Genomic DNA, 18,662 nt, shown 5'->3' with positions numbered 1-18,662 from the left:
TAAATGAATGAAATTATTTTCTTTTTTAGATTGTAAGTATTTTTAAATTCGTATGGCACGATGCAGAAATAAGCATTACAAACATTTCTTGTTAAACATGTAAAATGCAAGAACACTAATATATCGATTTGTTTTCGCATAAATTTTACCTTTAAATTCTAAGTAAACGACGCAAGAGATTTATCAACTTGAATGTATGTAATAGCTCAATATTGCGTAAGTAAAAGTTTTATCCCTAAATTTCCTTTTTAATACCAAATATCAGGCGAAAGGAAAGGAAAAGAAACTCGGTAAAATACATGCCATAAAACCATGTAGATCAATTTTTTCTAGTAGAATTGCAGTTTTGTCGTTTTATTAATTACGTAATAATATTTTTCTTACTATTTCTGAGCAAAGATTTAAAATTTGAAATATTTCGATAATTTCATAATCAAACCTGCTAACTACAAACTGGTTTAGTTCCTTGTAAAACGCAAATTACATGTACCTTTTTCAGGAAAGGTAAATGCACAAGTTGCAAGTTAAAGCATAGCAATGGAAATTGATGTTAATGTATATTATTTTCAATGATCTATGACGGAACTTCTGGAACATGAAATATTTTTGCTACAACAAAAAAGAACAAAGTCAATCAGCAATTATATAGGTTTAACAATCGCGCTATCTTGTTTTCTCTTCAGGTAAACACCGAGTTACCAAATAATATTTTTGACCTGCAAAACATTCTTGGTGGTATTATGACTTACTTGACTATGTTCCTGCCAGCTGTATATATACTTTTTATAAATGCTTCATAATGTATATCATTCTGTAGATTGACTGAAAGATGCAGTGATTGAAATATCATTTGAGAGTACTAGCTATTATTATGCAGAATTGTTAGCGTTAGCCAATAATAAAAGTTTGATTTTTTTCCCGAGTTAGTGCGTGTTTCGTGTTTGATGAAACCCGGTACAATAGAGTGTCAAACGGAAGTTCATTATTATTTTTTTTTTGTATAAATTAATTTTCAATTAATGACATGATTTTTGATCAGTGTTTGTAAAACGTTTTTTTTAAAATTTTGAGTATGCATTAATCATATCTACTTTAAGGAAAATATTAAAATCTATAATCATGGGCCTAAAATAAAAAATATATTAAGTAACAAATAAATACCATTTAATTCACATTTGTAATTATATCTGATTTTTAATGTTCAGTTCATATTTATATATATATTGTTAGAGTTAAAACAGATATATTTTTAATAGTTTAACAATAAAACCAATTTTTTTTTCAGTAACCTTTGCAGAACGACCTATGTTCACAAATAATTTTATGTCGAGAAAAACACTTCGTCTCACGATGATTTGTTCCCATAAAACAATGTTTAAGAATAATTCTAGGTAGCAAGTTAATGAATAAAAGGACGATACAATTAGGCTAATGCAAAACTGAAAAAAAAATAGCAAGACTAACAGACATGAATATAACAGCAAATCCAATAAAGAAACGAGAGCTACATGAAATTTCAGAAACTGATATAAAATATGAATATGAATTATTGTAACACCATCGCGTGCTTAAAGACTTTACAAATGTCAGTTGGTATATTATGTTAAATCAATCAATTTATTTGTTCTTGCGTAAGTGTTCTTGTTACATTATGTAAACACTTTTGACGATGTGATTTGAAAAATATTACGAAACTTAGATTCACAGAAGAAATTTATAAGCTTCGTCACATATTTTAAGTCATTCTCCTTTTCTAAATCCAAAATCACTGGACGTGATAATTATAAAAAATGTAATTAATCAGCACTGTTACAGTAACAAATAAACATTTTCCACATATGTTTTTTTTATTATTTCAAAGCAAAGTTTGAATTAAACTTACAAATATATTTGTCAATAAAATGTAATACAAGAACATCAAACAGGTATTTATTTTAAAAGACACACATAGTCCGTGGTAGAATTAAAAATCACAAAAATTATTTTAAAATATTTACATGTGGAATCTTTTAAAAGGGCTTTTCCAGCATCCATTATTAGAGAAGTCAATATCGATTGTCAGATAAAATTACAAGATGAAAATTTAAAAAAGTCAGTAAAATCAAACCACACATACAGCATACATTTAGGAACTATAAACTTCGAGACTTCAGTATAATAACATAATCTATGTAAAAGCAAACTTTTTTCTTTCTCTTAAAACCTGAAATAAACAATTATAATGCAAAGCAACGTAAATTTCAGACACAGTCGAGTTTCCGCAAAAGCCTGATGCGTAGTTTGTACCCAAGGGCCTCATACATTACTTTTGTCTTGCTAAAAACGATATTTCAGTTTATAGAGAATTATATTTTTGTTAGGGAATGTGGGAGTGTGTTTTTCAAAATTGTATGATTGATTGCTCAAGACATTGCCTCTACAAAACAAAACTATACTTTATAAACGTTTCTATTTACAAAGGGGGACCAATCTAAAGTATGCAACCAGTTATCATGGATTTTTACAGTCATTTTGTGTTATAAAAATAAATGAAAGGAAATCATTTTTCAGCATGGAAGAATCTCTACACGTACCAATCAGTATATCTCAATTAGTGTACGCATCGATCTTATACAACACTTCAAAAACAAGATTAAGTGAAAAAGGAATGATGAACTAATTTTGAAAGGTAAGGTAAACCAAATATTTTTCAAAATACATTAAATGACTATGTCCTACTCATATTAACAAATTGTACCAGCGATCAAATTTGACGTGAAATCATTCAATTTGTCAGCTTGAAGACAATTTATCGAAACTTACTTATTATGAATATAATCAACAAAAATACGACAGAAGTCATTACCATTTATGTTTATTGTCAACTTCGGAGTTACCTTGAGAGACCGCAATATATCATGCTTATGTAACTATACGATATCATTTATAAAATATCAAATTGGCTTTTTCAAATTTAAGGATATTATTAATGAAATGAGTTTGTTCAACTATATGCCTCTGTTACTCGTTAACATATCATAACAAGAAAACAATGTCAATTAATCATATTGTATTAGTTTTAAATCTTTAAAGATCAAAATTAATATATACAATGTAGTCAGATATCTATTTTACATTTATGGGAAAATGTTTTAAATACGTCTTTTGAAATGAATATTGTAATAATTCTGAACTGTTGAACCATATTGCCATATATATTGCCCAATGTGATAGTAATTATACACAAGTGAGTAAATTGAAATTATGACAATTCGTACAATTAACAAAAGGAAAACGTAATAAAAGTAACATTAATTATGAATAAAGTATATTTCGAGGGTGATCTAAAATACTAAAATTACATTCGTAAATTATATGAAAGTCAGGAAGTATATTTATTTATAGAACACTCAAATATGTACCGAGATAACTATACGGAAAGTCATTTTCAAATTGTTAAGTAACTATTTGTAGTTTTTTTTTTTTTTGGCACAATAGAGTACTTAGCATTACAAACATTTGTTGTAATATGCAGAAACAATGATATGTTCTCACATAATTTTCTCCTTAAACTCCTGGTTAATCACGCTTAGAATTATCAATTTGAATGTATGTAACGCATTAATGTGTTTATAAACTCGCATAACATTACGGTGGTAGAGCCTATATCTTTTATTGTCCTATTGTTTCCAATAATGAAAAAAAATACATATATTATAATGCAATGGATAATATGATCAAGATATGATTTTTTCCGGAAGTGTTGGATTTTTCCTGCCTATCTAGTAAATAGAGATACTTTTCTTACAACCTCGAAGCACACATAAACCACTATAAGCTTTGCGATCAGTATGCATTCAAGCTTCTGTAGTGGCTTGTAAAATTTAAGATTTATTGGGAAAATGTATGTAAATACATTACAATTGTTTCTACTTCTAAAATTGTTTTCATGAATTCACGATTATGGGTGAAGTTTGATTACAAATTTTTGTTTCCACTTAACGTGATTTTAAAGCAGTCTCAGAATAAAAAAACGTTCAAATACCACAATGACTCTTGTAAAATTAGAATTAAACGCTCAAAACCATCTACCCAAGTTTCTTTTACAGGGTATTGCTTGAGTGATATTTTCACTCTTGAATGATTATAATGTTGAGCTTCTATAAGTGAATTAGACATCATGCCCATGAACTTTAAATTAAAAGAAGAACACGTAATACCCCTTTAGTCATAATTATGTGAAACGTTAAGCTCTTTAGACTATTTTTAAATATAATATAAATCTTGCACATGCGTATGCATTCAAACAAAATGTTAAGTCATTCTAGAATAATTGTAGAGGGCACATATGTCAATGTTAACATTTTTTCGTGTAAATATACTATATTTGGTTTTGAATAATGACTGATCAGGCAAAGAAAATACGGCAGCTAGTATAAGCTCCGCAGCCGGTGATACGGGGCATGACCGGTAATATGAATTACAACCACTACAATCCCTGCTAAAAGCTCTATGTCAATGTATATATCTATCCTACAGTAATGTCAGATGACACAGATATCTATATTCTCTTTAACTCCTTTAAATGTAGTTGTCACCGTCACATTCCTTTCGGCAAGTCTCATTTCAAATAAATGAAAATGTCGTCCTTTATTTAAGAAAACTCGTATACGGAATGTGACATTTCTTATTGTCTGCAAATTCCATAATGTCAAGTTTTGCCTAAGGAAATAGCTATTGGTCAAAATATATTTTATAAGTTACTTTTATTTTCTATTGAAGAGAACGTGACATTTACAATTAATGCAGCTGATCATTAATAGGTAGTGAATGTTTCACATGTATTTATTTTCACACGATTTGTTACCAAGTAAAAGTCGCATTGCTGTTACATATATATTCATGCTATACACAACTTATATTTAAACTGGGTCAGTTGTATTGAAAATATAGATACAGAAAAGCCGTCTCTTGCTTTATATAATAGAAACTAGAATAGTGTTATACTTGTTCTTCTTCTACGAATTTACATGAACTGTCACTCAAAATGTACAGAAATGACATAAGGCCAAGAAAATGTCAAACGAGCAGTGAAATGCTGTTTGAAGTCGAATATAGTGATGGAAGGTACATGTATTGACGCTTGAATGAAAGTTAAAAAACATTTCTAGAGCTGAACACATCTAACCTTCTTTTGTTTTTATAGTTACTGGACGTTTTGCCAAGAAAAGTAACAAGGTTAAACATTTACTAAAAATAACATGAACATATTCTTTTCGTGGGGTGCAAAAAAGTTTCAGATTTTGTGAAAATATAAATTAATATGTAAAAGAAGCACTGGCAGTTGCACTAAATCATATATTCTTGGTTAACATTTCTGTGAACTGATTTTATTATTTGATTAGAAACCAAAATCAGCATACAATACTGAATTTCTGCAACATACAAGAAACACTTATATGTTAGATGACAGTAAAATCATAAAATTTTCCCGATATCCGTACCTTTTGTACCAAGTTATCAATTTTAAAGACTGATAAGACCGTTGTAAGCTCGATTCTTTGGTGTAACCATATTTATTTAAACTAGATTGCGAAACATGATCTTTCAACTCATATTAATCACATTCGACAGCGTTTTTTCTCTACTTTGGGAATGGTGCCGGTACCAGACTGATTGGGAAAAATGCTTTATTTTGACTTAAATTGGGATTTTTTTCATGCATTTTTCAGCTACAAATAAGATTAGTCATCATGAATAAAGATAGCTAACAGCTTCCACTGTCCAGGTAGAAATATTGAGTGGTGATTTATATGAATATATTGGATTTAAATGATTTCAGAGAAATCACTTGGCCTTGTGGCAATTTTGAACAGCCATTTGGGAATTGAAACATTGGAAATTGGGAATTTTAATGTCTATTTGCTATTGGGAACAGTGCCGTTTTAGGGTAGTAGTTATACTTAGAACAAAAAACACTGTTCGAGTCCGCTACCTATAACCAACCAGTACTGGTGCCATATGAAGAAACAACCGTTTCAATCATTTCAATGTTACTTGTTATCTAATTTATTTAGCTTCGACCAAGACGATTTAATCTTTAAACATTTCAGAATTTCAGACATTGCATTATTTTGCGAAATTATGCATTAGGTTCTACTTTTTCACAAACATATGCAACTTAATTATTAAACAATGAGCACATATCAAGAAAATAGAGAAAAAATTGAATAGTGCTTCGGATATTCAACTGTAATAGAGAACGATTTTCAATGCTGATTTTGTACATTACCTGTGACTGTTCACGTCATTTAGCGGCGTCTTTGATGTGCAGCATCAACATTTAACTTGTTTAATACTTTAATGCTGCAAAGGTATGTGCTCGAATATATAGACATTAGTAGCCGTGGAAGTACCAAGTGCATTTTACTTCACATATTTTTAAAGAAGGAAATGCGAATGTATTCTTTTAGTTCGAGAACAAATTTATTATTCCTTTAAAAGTTTATATAAACACAATCTGGAATAGCGCATAAAGACCATGCTAAGATTTTCTTAGTTAAAAAGTAAAATTATAAGTTAATCTCATCTGATTTGTCAAAATTATTATTATTATGTATAATAGCATTAAGGTAGTTTAAGAACAAGTATCGAAGTCGTTGTAAATGAACCTAAGATAAAATCTACACAACTAATAACATAAATAATAACAAAGGGTAGATTTAGCATATCAGTCATTTTTATTTACATGGTTTTTAGATCAAAACAAGAAAGGGCCAATAAATATCATCATAATAGAATCTAATTAAATTTATAATTTCATACACCTTTTTCATTAGGTTCATATGATAAAGGCTAAAGTGCACATCTATTGTATGTTATAATAAGAAGAACATTATGTTCTCTTAAATTTCCAACTTTCATCGAAGACACTATGCATATTTGTGATTCATGGTGTATAATAACAGATAAAACTCTTTAAGATCAATCTTTTATATAATATAACATGTCAATGTTTTTAACTTTTTTAACCTTTGAAGTTCATTTGCTTAAAAGCAAATAATGAATTTGTATGATATTCTTTTTTGTAGTATTTTAAGAATGTTATTGCAATAGTTTGTTTTATGTTAAAAGCATACGTCTATAAATGCCATTCTATATTGAAAATATAATGTGTACTTAATAGGTCGTATGTTTAGTATAATCTACTTTGAAAATGAAATTGAAATACCAAAAGCATGACTATTGTAATATTGGGAATCATTGTAGGCTTTTATGAACACCATTTTATCACTGGATTTTTGTAGTTAATATCATTTTTAAAAAAATAAAAAAAAAAGGGAAAACCCAAAATTAAATAAAAAATTTGCTTTTTTTCATTTTTATTTTGTCATTTTAAAAACGTTTTTTAAACAAAATAAAAAAATTATTATCTTAAAATTTAAAACCCAAATTTAATTATTTAAAAGGGAAATTTTTAAAATCCCCAAAAAGTCTTTTCACAGAACGGGGGAGTAAGCGATCAGTTTTTAAAGGCTTTGAAGGGTTTTTTCAAAAAAGAAAAATGTTCATAAAAATTCCTTTAAAAACCGTTTGTTGTAAAGGGAAGTTTTCTTGCCCGTTTTTGGCAAAAAAGATTAACAAACTAAAGTAAAGGGTTTAAATTTTTTGTAAAATTTTGGGGCCCCGGCAAACTCACGTAACGTCCCCTTTTGCGCGAATTTTTTCTTATTTTTTTAAACTTTAACGCATTTCCTTTTGTATGAAACATTCGGGGTTTTGAGAAAAGGGAACCGAACCTACCAAAACCCGTTTTATTTTTTACTCACGAACACGTCCCTTACATTTTTATGGGGCCCGTGAACCGGTAACCGCCATGAATCTTTCATAAACTAAAGCAGTGAGAGAGGGCCACAGAGCTATTTGCAGAAATTTGCAGGAAAATTTCGAAAGATGCAATTAGAGAAAATTTAAATATAGAAGATGTTTCAAACTTCTCATAAAACAATGGAAAAATTAAATGTTTTCCTTTGGCGAGTACTGGTGCAAGGCATTTTTTAAACAATGATTGAAATACTGGAAATACCAGCAGTAGAGGTGAAAGGGAAACCGGCTATGTACAACAATTCGTGGTAAAACGGGGAACTACAGAAATATAAGAAATTCCAGGTTTTATCAGATTCAGTAAGAGACGTTAGACAGAGACAATTATCAAACCATATCCGTCACGAAAAGAAACCATCATTCAGCAATGCACGGCGAGCAGATGGACTACATGAGAGACAGAACCTGTCGCATACCCGGCTGTCTAATTTCATTTCATCACAAGTTGCCAACAATTTCTATGCCGACATTTAGTGGTGATCTCTTGACGTATCAGACATTTTGGGACTCATTTGAATCATCAGTGCACAACAATCCCAGTTTAACAGACGTGCAGAAATTCAGTTACCTGAAGTCATTGCTAGAGGGTGATGCTGCAAGAACTATTGACGGGTTCGCATTAACGAATGCAAACTACAGTCAGGCATTGTGTTTATTAAAAGAGCGCTACGGACAGAAACAAAAAAATCACCCCTCCGCATATATGCAGACATTATTGAAGTTACCAACACCAGCAGACGATATTCGAGAATTACGTCAATTTTACGATATGCTTGAGACAAACATCCGGGGTTTAGAATCATTAAGTGAACTACAAGATACATATGGCAATCTATTAATCCGAATAATCCTTGAAAGACTACCTCCGGAAACCAGACGTCATTTAGCTAGGGAACATGGTATCGGAAGTTGGACGCGCTTCCAGACTTACGCAAATCACTAAACAGAGAGATTGAAATTATGGAAGCGGGAGAGTCACAGAACACTAAACAGGAAAGATTCATACCAACAGCATCATTTTATACCGCCGCACGAAATAGAGACAACCGGAAGTCATTATACCGGACTGAGCATTCAAAGAAAAAGTGCGTTTACTGTAATGAAATTACATATGGGAGACTGTAAGAAAGTAGGTGATGTTAAATCGCGCATTCAAATCATAAAGATAAAACATTTGTGTTTTAACTGCCCAAGTAAGGTCACCAAGTGTCTGGATGTCGTCCAAGCCGCGGTGTCGCCAGTGTCATGGTAAACATCAATACTAGTACATGCAGCCATTCCCAATCGACATTTCCCCAGAACTACCCAAATAAGCCCGCCATAGGAAGTCATGAAACACAACAGTCTGACGTAACCGGAAGTTATAGAAACTGGAGTACTAATATTGAAGCCGGTGATACAACTATATTATTTTCAAAAAACCCACCAGTCAGATGTTTTATTAAAAAACTGCGACAGCCCCTGTTTGTGCTGATGGACGATATGCAGAAGCAAAATGTTCTTATGGACGAAGGAGCCCAAAGATCTTTTATCACCCAAAAGTTAGCCGATAAACTTCAATTGAATATTGATGGAACAGATATTATACATTTATCAGCGTTTCGGCGACCCAGCGCACAGCGTTCAACATTCTTAATACGGCAACTGTAAATTTAGTAGCAAGACGACGGAATGTTAAAATACCCAATCCGAGTATTGAATTGTTCCCCTGATAGCCAAAGCCCATCAATTAATGTATATCGCAACTCCATCAAACACTTGAAAAATTATCTACAAGGACTCAAACTTGCTCCCCTGTTACCATGGATACCACCTTCGATATATCACTATTTAATTGGTGCTAATTTTTTTAACTGGCCAGATAGTTGGCGACAAAATTATTAAGAGGTGATGGACCCACTGCTTGAAAGTTCCGCCGATTGGTTTACTTCTTAAATCGCCCACTTCATGTAGAGAGTAGTTATCCACCTTCCAATGTTATGGAAGTCATAGCAACCCACGTATCTGAAACGACAGACTCACTCGATTTTGGGATATAGAATCAATGGGTGTTTCAAAAGGAGACTGTGAAGATACCGATGCCTCTTCTTATCTACAACAGTACCAGAAATCGTGTATTTCATTCTCAGGCGGAAATTACACAGCGAAGTTGCCATGGAAACAGAATCATCAACCCCTCCCTTCAAACTATAACATTACGAAGAAAAAGAACAGAATGTACAATAAAACGCCTAAGTCAGAAGCCCCAAATGTTGATGACATAAAATGATATTATATAGGAACAAGAAAATAGAGGTTTCATTGAAAGAGTAGACGAAAGTTCCAGAGCAAAACGCGTGCATTATATACCACATCATGGAGTTGAAAAGAATTCCACAACAACGCCCATACGAATAGTCTATGACTGTAGTTGCCGCCAATCAGAAAGAAGTCCAAGTTTAAACGACTGCCTTGAATCCACACCTCCAGAGCTGAATGATCTAACCACCCTTCTGTTAAGATTTCGGCTTGGTAGATATGCAGTATCAACTGACATAGAGAAAGCCTTTCTACATGTCGGTCTACACGAAGATGACAGAGATGCTACCAGATTTCTATGGTTATCAGACCCTACAGATCACAAGAGCCAGCTTGTGACATACAGATTTCGAGTTGTCCTTTTTGGAGCCACATGTTCCCATTTATTCTCAATGCTACATTACTGAAACACATGACCCTGAATGCAAGTAACCCTGCCGCTAATATAATTACCAGAGACTTTTATGTCGACAATGTAATTTAAAGTTTTCAACAAGAACAGGATCTTCGTACCTATTTCCGGTACGCACGTGCTCTCATGTCCGAAGCAGGATTCAATCTGCGATCGTGGACTTCAAACTCCAGTAAGTTATGTGAACTCGCACTAGCTGAAAAAGTCTTGGACAAGGATAAAGTTGGCAAGGTATTAGGAATGTTATGGGACCCGGATAATGACGAGATGTCGTTTGTACAGCGCACGATAGTAAACTCTGAGAGAACAACCAAACGTTCTATTCTCAAACAGACTTCAAAATTATATGACCCTCTGGGATTGCTTAGCCCAGTAACTGTACGCGCCAAATTACTAGTTCAAGACCTATGGAAGAAGAAATTTGATTGGGACACACCACTTCCGGTTGATATCGTTAACACCTGGGCTGATTTGAGCATCGACCTGAACAGCGTAATTCAGACAAAGTTCCAGAGACCATATTTTCCCACCACTGAAAATACAGCAAATTCCGCCGATTTTAATTTACACGTGTTTGTTGATGAAATTGCACGTGCTTATGAAGCTGTAGCATATCTAACTTCCGGTCATACATCTAACCTTGTATTTGCAAAGAATAGAGTCGCACCTGTCAAAGAGATAACTTTACCCAGACTAGAACTGATGGCAGCACTCATCGGTGCACGTGTAACCCACCACGTGTCAAATGCATTCACGTGCAAAAAAATCACATGTTGGTCCGACAGTCAAATAGTGTTAAGTTGGCTGAAATCTACAAAAACACTTAAACGCTTCATTTTGAACAGAGTCGAAGAAATCAAGAAACTTACCCCCGATATTGAATGGCGATATTGTCCAACAGATCAAAATCCCGCTGATTTACAAACCAGAGGTCTAACGGGGACCCAGTTACAATCAAGCACATTATGGAAAAATGGACCTACTTGGTTAATTCACAACAATAAATGGCCTACTTTGGAACAAACCAGGGCAATCACTTTCACTACGTTGACGGAACATAATTCAGAGGAAGAAATTGTATCTGACAAGAGAGGTAACTCTGGTTTACGTCAAATTCTAGAGTTAAACAGATATAGCAGCTTTCATAAGTTATTACGTGTTTACGACATACGTTATACGTTTCATTAAAAACTGCAGAGTGACGTATAATTATCGCCAAAGTGGTCCATTATCTACAGAAGAGCTGAGATTAGCAGAAGGAAAACTGATTGAAACTTGCCAACAACAATATTTCCCAGACGTAATTCAAGATCTTAAATCCCAGAAAAAACGCAGTCCAATAATTCGACAGCTAAGACTTTTATTTAGACAAGGACGGTTGTATTCGTTGTGGCGGAAGAATACATAACGCACAGTTGCCAGAGACAACAAGATTCCCGTTCCTTATGTCCCCAAAAAGTCATGTCACCAGACTGATAATAGAAGACGCTCATTACAATCAGTTACATGCAGGTGTCGCCCATACTGTTACCCATTTACGCCAGAAATACTGGATACCGTCAATCAGACAGCACGTGAAAAGTGTTCTCCGAAGATGTGTCATTTGCAGAAAAGTTACAGGAAGACCCTATACCGCCCCAGATCCTCCTACACTTCCGGTTTCCAGAGTAATCGTCGAACCACCCTTCTCCGTAACAGGTGTCGATTTCACAGGGGCACTTTACATTAAAGAAAAGCAAGCAGAAGGTATACATATGTCTATTCACGTGTGCCAAAACCCGTGCTGTTCACCTAGAAATAGTTCCAGACCTTACAGAAGAATCTTTTGTTAGCCTTCAGACGATTCATCAGCAGACGACCATTACCAAGACTGATGATATCTGATAATGGTACCACCTTTCATGCAGCAGCCAATCAAATCCGGCGACTCTATAATTCGCAAAATCTTCATACTGCCCTTACACAAAGAGGAACACACTGGCAGTTCATTCCAAAGCGCACCTTGGTATGGTGGAATGTGGGATCGACTAATTGGTGTAATGAAAACAGCGATTAAGAAAGTTCTCGGCATATATGAATCTTTAAATATTGTTTAGAATTGTCAGCTTGATTAACAACATATTTAATTCAAAACTGGATTTTATGGTGCTGATTATTTAACAAATGTTTCATATTACTTCCTGGACACTAAACTATCTTTAAATCAATTTATATTTTCAATTTATGCAATTTTACAGGTTTGTCTGCACATTATTTGACCGACAATTTCATTCGACTTAGGCTTTCGTATATATCTTAAGATTAACTGTTTAAATAAGTAAATAAATCAGATAAAAGGACAAGCATGAAAGTGTTTTACATATAGCATCACGGATTTGTTTATATTTACTACTTCTTGTTTATTTCTCCCATTCTGTGTTTGGAAAATTAATACAAGTTTTTTTTGTTATGTACTCTCAATGACAGGAATATAACGATTTTAAATTTAAATAAAAAAATAAAAATAACTCGTTTGAAATTTAAAGACATTACATATTAACTTATTTAAAAAAAAAACAACAAATGTGGATTAAAACAATATTGATAATCAACTTATTGATAAGCTTTATCAGTTTAATCAATCCAATATATCACCCTAGTTTTATGACAAGTTTATGCTGCCTTCAATTAAATCACGTTTTAAATGACATTTTCTCATGTCTGTCTGCAGATTACATGACCTATCCTGTTGTGTTTGACGTAAATCTATATTTTTTAGATAACAAGTTTTTTTTTACTGAGTAAATAAATCTTGTTAACGAGTGCGCATACAGGTGGTCATATATTTCTATAGGTAAGACATTTATCTAGAAAGTTGAGAGGGAAATACCTATACATGTATGTACGTGTTTGTTTGTAATCAATACCAAAAGCCACTCTAAACTATCGTACATGAATAATCATCGAAGATATGCTTTAAGATGACATTTGAAAATCGGACATTTAAGATTGTCGGGGTATCAAACATTTTTAAACCTTTAAAGTAGCGTATGTGATATTGTAGGATAGTATATCTTATTTTAGTGAGTATTATATGGTTTTGAATGTGTTATAGTAATTTGTATGTTTGTTAAATGTTACACTGTTTCTAATTCGCAGGTCTAAGATTCCAGGTTTTTGTTAATTAGACGAAAAAAAAAACATTAAAAAATGAATAAATAATTGTTCTAAAAATTACAAAATATTGCCCAGGATACTGATTTATAAATCTTTCCTAGCAAAATGTGCATGATATCCGAAAATAATATTTTGCGTAACCTTTGCTTAACTTACACAAATGACTTTCGATCAAAAAAATGTACATTTATTGTTACAAAGCATGGATTTTGCTTAATATTTAGAGTTAAAATGAGATGTTATCAATCTTTGTATTTACCAGGTTGTGTGGATTTAATACTGGGAATGCTACATACGGTCATAGGTTTATAGTCACTGTCACTGAAGTAAATAAATAGTTTTCGTTTGATAACTAGACGTAGGAATAAGATCATCTTATAAAATCTGATACATAACAAGCTTATGTGGGTTTCTCGCTTTGAGTTGCATTTAAAGATGTTCTTCAAAAATAATTATAATGATTTTTATGTCGATGTTTATTTATCAAGGGTAATGTTCAAATTTCACTATTATAAATACTTGCAACAATAAGCTAATACTTCATTTGATAATCTTTTAAATATACGTACACGATTTGTGTTTCATTTAGAATTTTATATAAATTTAATATATAATTTTTACTTTAAAAAATATTTTTAACAATTGGAAAGAATTGTTAAACACCCATGGAATTTTTTAAGCAGTTGAAAAAAATTCTTTGTGTGAGATGGCATGCGGAAGATGTGAAGATGGATGTGATAAGGACGGGCTTTTCAATGGATGTGAGCAAAAAAGTTTTTTGTTTGTTTGTTTGTTCGTTTTAGATTAAATAACATATGCATTACTATTTCTGGTCTACATACAGAAAACCTTTATTAGAATAAGCATGTGACGGATGATTGTTTCTTCGCATTTTAGTTGCTTGCAAATATGTATTTACTAATTTGAAAAAGTTATTTCACATTCTCTGAATAATTTTGCAGTTAGATGAAAATGTATTCATCAGAATATGTCATGAAACAATTTTTTTGTTTTAATCTGCCTTATGTTTCAGTTACATTGGGTTGTATCGTTGTATTTATCCTTTTGGGATTTACACAGTTTATTATTGGTATGTCTTAAATTTCATTTGTCTTTGTCCTACAATGACTAGTGTGAACCTATCCATTCATTTAAACACAACGTCTATCTGACTTAACGCCACGCTTGTCTGCAAAAAGTAGGTAAATGACTAAGTTGGTAAGATGCTTATAAAGAAACGCCCAAAAACAACTGGCTTTCCTAGGTCGCTACGTTTGAGCTGTTTAAATCGTTAATTGTAGAACAAATAGTTTGGAAAAGTCTACTGAAAGTGATATGTTTCCCATCTAATTGAAAATGGTTAGTTACGAAAGGAAAATCCTATACATATCCTTCAGAACGTATATGTACCTTTCAAAACCGTCCGGTTCGCTCTCAGTAGGTAAAGCGTTGGACTGTGAATCGAGCGACCCGGGTTCGATTCCCTAAGGCGGTGCAGGTCTCTTTCGTTGTAAATGATCATAAATCCTTTCTACGGTCATTCGGACTGTACCTCTGCTCTCGAATGTACAGAAGTTAACAGTTTCTTGGGAAATTTAAGGCACTAGTACTTGCAAACTGCTTAAAGTCAAACAAAAGTGTGCTGGCTGAACTGTGATCTATTGTATTTAAAGAGGCTTGCTCCGTGAACCTTAGGGTAAGCTGACAATACAACTATCTGTAGCGTTGAAGTGATAGAAGGAGTGGATACATCTTTTTTAGGCAGTTTTTATATATTATACTAGCCATATAATGAGCATAATGCACTTCTTGTTCATCATTATTACAATGTAGTTTCAAACATTTGGAAAAATAATACAACTTTATTTTGTTTGAAAGTAAATTTATTATATTCCTGGTTATATATCTTTTTTAATAAAAAAAATTGGTATGCGCGTGTTACTTTAGTTTTCAGATTAGATACTATATATGTGTCTGATAGTATGTTACTGTTTTTCTTTTTTCTAATCAAAAGGATAAATAAAACTGAGTACATATATACTAAACTAAATATATGACTCAGTAGTGTTCACGAAACAAGAATAAGTTGGGTAGACCGCTGGACTCTAACTTGTAACATCTGTTTACACATGGTTTAGACACACGTCATTTACTGTATAACATACTTTATAATTTAGGTTTAGTTTACTGGAATGATTGCCCGGCAAATGCCACAATTCCAAGATTCATGACAGGAGCCGGTGGTTCCAAAACTATTATTGATGTAATAATTGGATGCGTTAAAAATCTTGCAATTGTTTGTGAGGGAGCGATTACAAGAGACGTGGGAGCGATTATTGCTCTGGTTATTGAACACTTTATTGGAATAGTGATAGGTTGGTGAATGTTAATATTCTTACAGACATAATTTAAAAAATAATATATTTTTTTTTATCTTTTTGTATTTTTTTCAACATTCGGCTTATGGTTCCTAAAGGGCGGGGAAAATACCATGATTCATTACATTTTAATAGGAATGTCGAGCTTAATTCCTTTACCCTAAACCAGATCATGTATTTTTATTAATCATGAATTATATACTCATCTAAAGAACAGTTTTTCAATGACAATTAATGAAAATCTAAGCACCTGGAAAGACAATATATATTAATGTATATTTTCACACATTATGTTAGAAGAAAAATGTTTCCAAAATGTTATTTTTACAAAGGTCTCATATCAAGAGCCTACATTACATATACCTGTATTAGATATTGTATTTAAACTCTGTATATGTACGTTGAAACAAAAAAAAAAAAAACAAAAAAAAAAAAACAACGCACAATAATGGGTATATTGGACAAATTGATAGAAAACCAACACAAATTTAAATGTCAATGCATGTTTCGCTTCGTCAGTCGTCAGTTGATACATAAAGGAAATGACGTAAGCGTACAAAACAGACGTCTACGTTAATAGTTATTTGGCGCGTGAAAGAAACGTTATAATATTATAATACAAAAATAAAACGTCTACAATGAAACGTGTGCATGTGTATATGAAAACGTAATTACTTTAAATAGCATAATATAATTTTCGAAAATAATTACAAGGGGTATATTGCAAACTTTATTACCCTGTTTGGTATATTAATTTACAGCACACATCGTTGCAAAACTCGTTAGATGAAAGCTCCATATATATGTGCTGTAGAACATGGGGTGTCACAGGCAATGATTAAAATATAAATCTGTGTAAACGAAGGGATTCCTGGGACGACAAATATTTCATGTTTAGGAAAATGATTTCTAAAATATTTGTAGACTACATCATGATGCTTCAAAGAGAATCGGTAAAAAGTCGCCCCTTGCATTCAATCACAGTTAAAAGTACCTTATCATTGAAAATGTTCAGCATGACATTATTGTTGTTTGGTTGTATTTTTGGTGCCTTCTGTTTTAACTTTATCTAGCTGGGTCGATCCAGTATTACGTCTCGAATACTTCATAATTACCTTCAAATAGGATATGTTCCCATTTTAAATTTCCATTTCGTCTAGTCCCCCATTTTTTAATGATGACAAGTGTGTTATTTGTGTCGTGCGGTTGCCGAAAGCATATTTCTTTCTATACAGTTAATGTTGTTATATTTCATCCTGAAGGGATTTTCTGGCGTTGTTTGTGACCGTCCCCTTTCATAGAATAACTGGTGTGGCTGGATTGTATCGGGGGCTGCGGTCTGTAAACGTCGCCTTGCCTTGTTGATATTTATCGTCATTTCTTTTCTTTTTCTTTTAATTTTTGCACACATATATACCCAAAGAGATTTTCATGGTAACTATATGTTTTAAAACATTGAAGCCCATACCTAGTAAATTCAGCAACCTTAAACAATTTCTTTTTTTTTTTGCATTCTAGCTTACTCAGCTATTTGTGACCAATTAAATGATCTTAGCAAATATATATATATTACAAATACATGTATAACAAATATTCTTTTATCTTATAACCGAATGGCGATATGTTTCTATTTATCGATTAAGCTACCAACCTCATATATTTATTTATTATTGCAAAAAAATGTTATTCGTACCAATTAACAACAATAATGTTAGATTATAGCTATAAAGGTGAAAGTGTCTAAAAACGCTTTCTGGTTTCTACTTAATTATTCCATATACATACACGTTTTTTGATTATATTACAATGTATCATTGTTTTTTTATAAACTAAAATTTGTTGCAACAAAGATTCTTTTAAAAATTGTTTCCCTTTCAATTGTTGCAGGTAGTATATATGTCTTCTCGGATTATTCATACCTAGCTGGAGGATGTGATGGTGCCAAGGAATGCTGTGACGAGAATTTTATCAAATTTGCACTCGGCGTTTCTATAATTGAATGGCTACTGTTAATACTTCCAATATTATTGCTATTTTTAATTGCCCTATTAAGGTAAAATCGAAATATAACACAACAATCATGATGTTTAAACGCTGGACAATTGGAAATACATTATTACACGGATCCCATAAGTGCGTTATTATGATATAGCACGTTACAATTTAAAGCAATTATATAAAATTTCATATTTTGTATTTTGTTTAAAGTCTTTAACATTAATTTAGTGTATGATTATGATTTTGATGCGCTTAAATTAAACAAATGAAATAAATGAGTGTAAACAATCAAGAAAAAAGTATTATTAATGTTATATTTACTAAACCTTTAAAAACCTTCGTATGTTTATAATGTATTAAGTTTCATAACATTTATTTACATGATTGCTATTAATGTAATTCGTATCTTGCCTGTCCAGTCACAAAATGTGCAGAAACATAATTTGTAAATTATGTTCCTATGATATGTATTTCCTGTAAGAAAGCAAGGGACAGTTCTTTGCATTTTCTATAAAAAAAAAGTCCTTCAAGGAGCATAACGATAAGTTTTGTATGGT

General features: G+C 32.2%; 4 protein-coding genes across 4 annotated transcripts; all 4 read left to right on the top strand.

The window, feature by feature from the left end:
• The first annotated feature begins 8,230 nt into the window (after positions 1 to 8,230).
• Positions 8,231 to 8,806, top strand: LOC132746639 (uncharacterized). Its single transcript, XM_060735861.1, has one exon. It carries the CDS (start codon positions 8,231 to 8,233, stop codon positions 8,804 to 8,806), a length of 576 nt encoding a protein of 191 aa, XP_060591844.1.
• Positions 8,807 to 8,974: 168 nt separating this feature from the next.
• LOC132746638 (uncharacterized) lies at positions 8,975 to 10,568 on the top strand. The gene is made up of 2 exons (XM_060735860.1): positions 8,975 to 8,992; positions 10,143 to 10,568. The coding sequence occupies exons 1-2, from the start codon at positions 8,975 to 8,977 to the stop codon at positions 10,566 to 10,568; spliced, it is 444 nt and encodes a 147-aa protein (XP_060591843.1).
• A 131-nt stretch (positions 10,569 to 10,699) lies between these two features.
• On the top strand, positions 10,700 to 11,761 carry LOC132746637 (uncharacterized). Its single transcript, XM_060735859.1, has one exon. The coding sequence runs from the start codon at positions 10,700 to 10,702 to the stop codon at positions 11,759 to 11,761; it is 1,062 nt and encodes a 353-aa protein (XP_060591842.1).
• Positions 11,762 to 14,412: 2,651 nt separating this feature from the next.
• LOC132746636 (uncharacterized) lies at positions 14,413 to 18,260 on the top strand. The gene is made up of 4 exons (XM_060735858.1): positions 14,413 to 14,490; positions 14,763 to 14,819; positions 15,907 to 16,104; positions 17,995 to 18,260. Exons 1-4 carry the CDS (start codon positions 14,436 to 14,438, stop codon positions 18,162 to 18,164), a joined length of 480 nt encoding a protein of 159 aa, XP_060591841.1. The 5' UTR covers positions 14,413 to 14,435; the 3' UTR covers positions 18,165 to 18,260.
• Positions 18,261 to 18,662: the final 402 nt, after the last annotated feature.

This window comes from Ruditapes philippinarum, unplaced genomic scaffold (genome assembly GCF_026571515.1).
Source record: "Ruditapes philippinarum isolate M1 unplaced genomic scaffold, ASM2657151v2 ctg2577_1_1_1_1, whole genome shotgun sequence".
In the NCBI taxonomy this organism is placed as follows: Eukaryota; Metazoa; Mollusca; class Bivalvia; order Venerida; family Veneridae; genus Ruditapes; species Ruditapes philippinarum.
The sequence above is the reverse complement of the archived record's forward strand: the minus strand, read 5'-3'. Positions and strand labels throughout refer to the sequence as shown.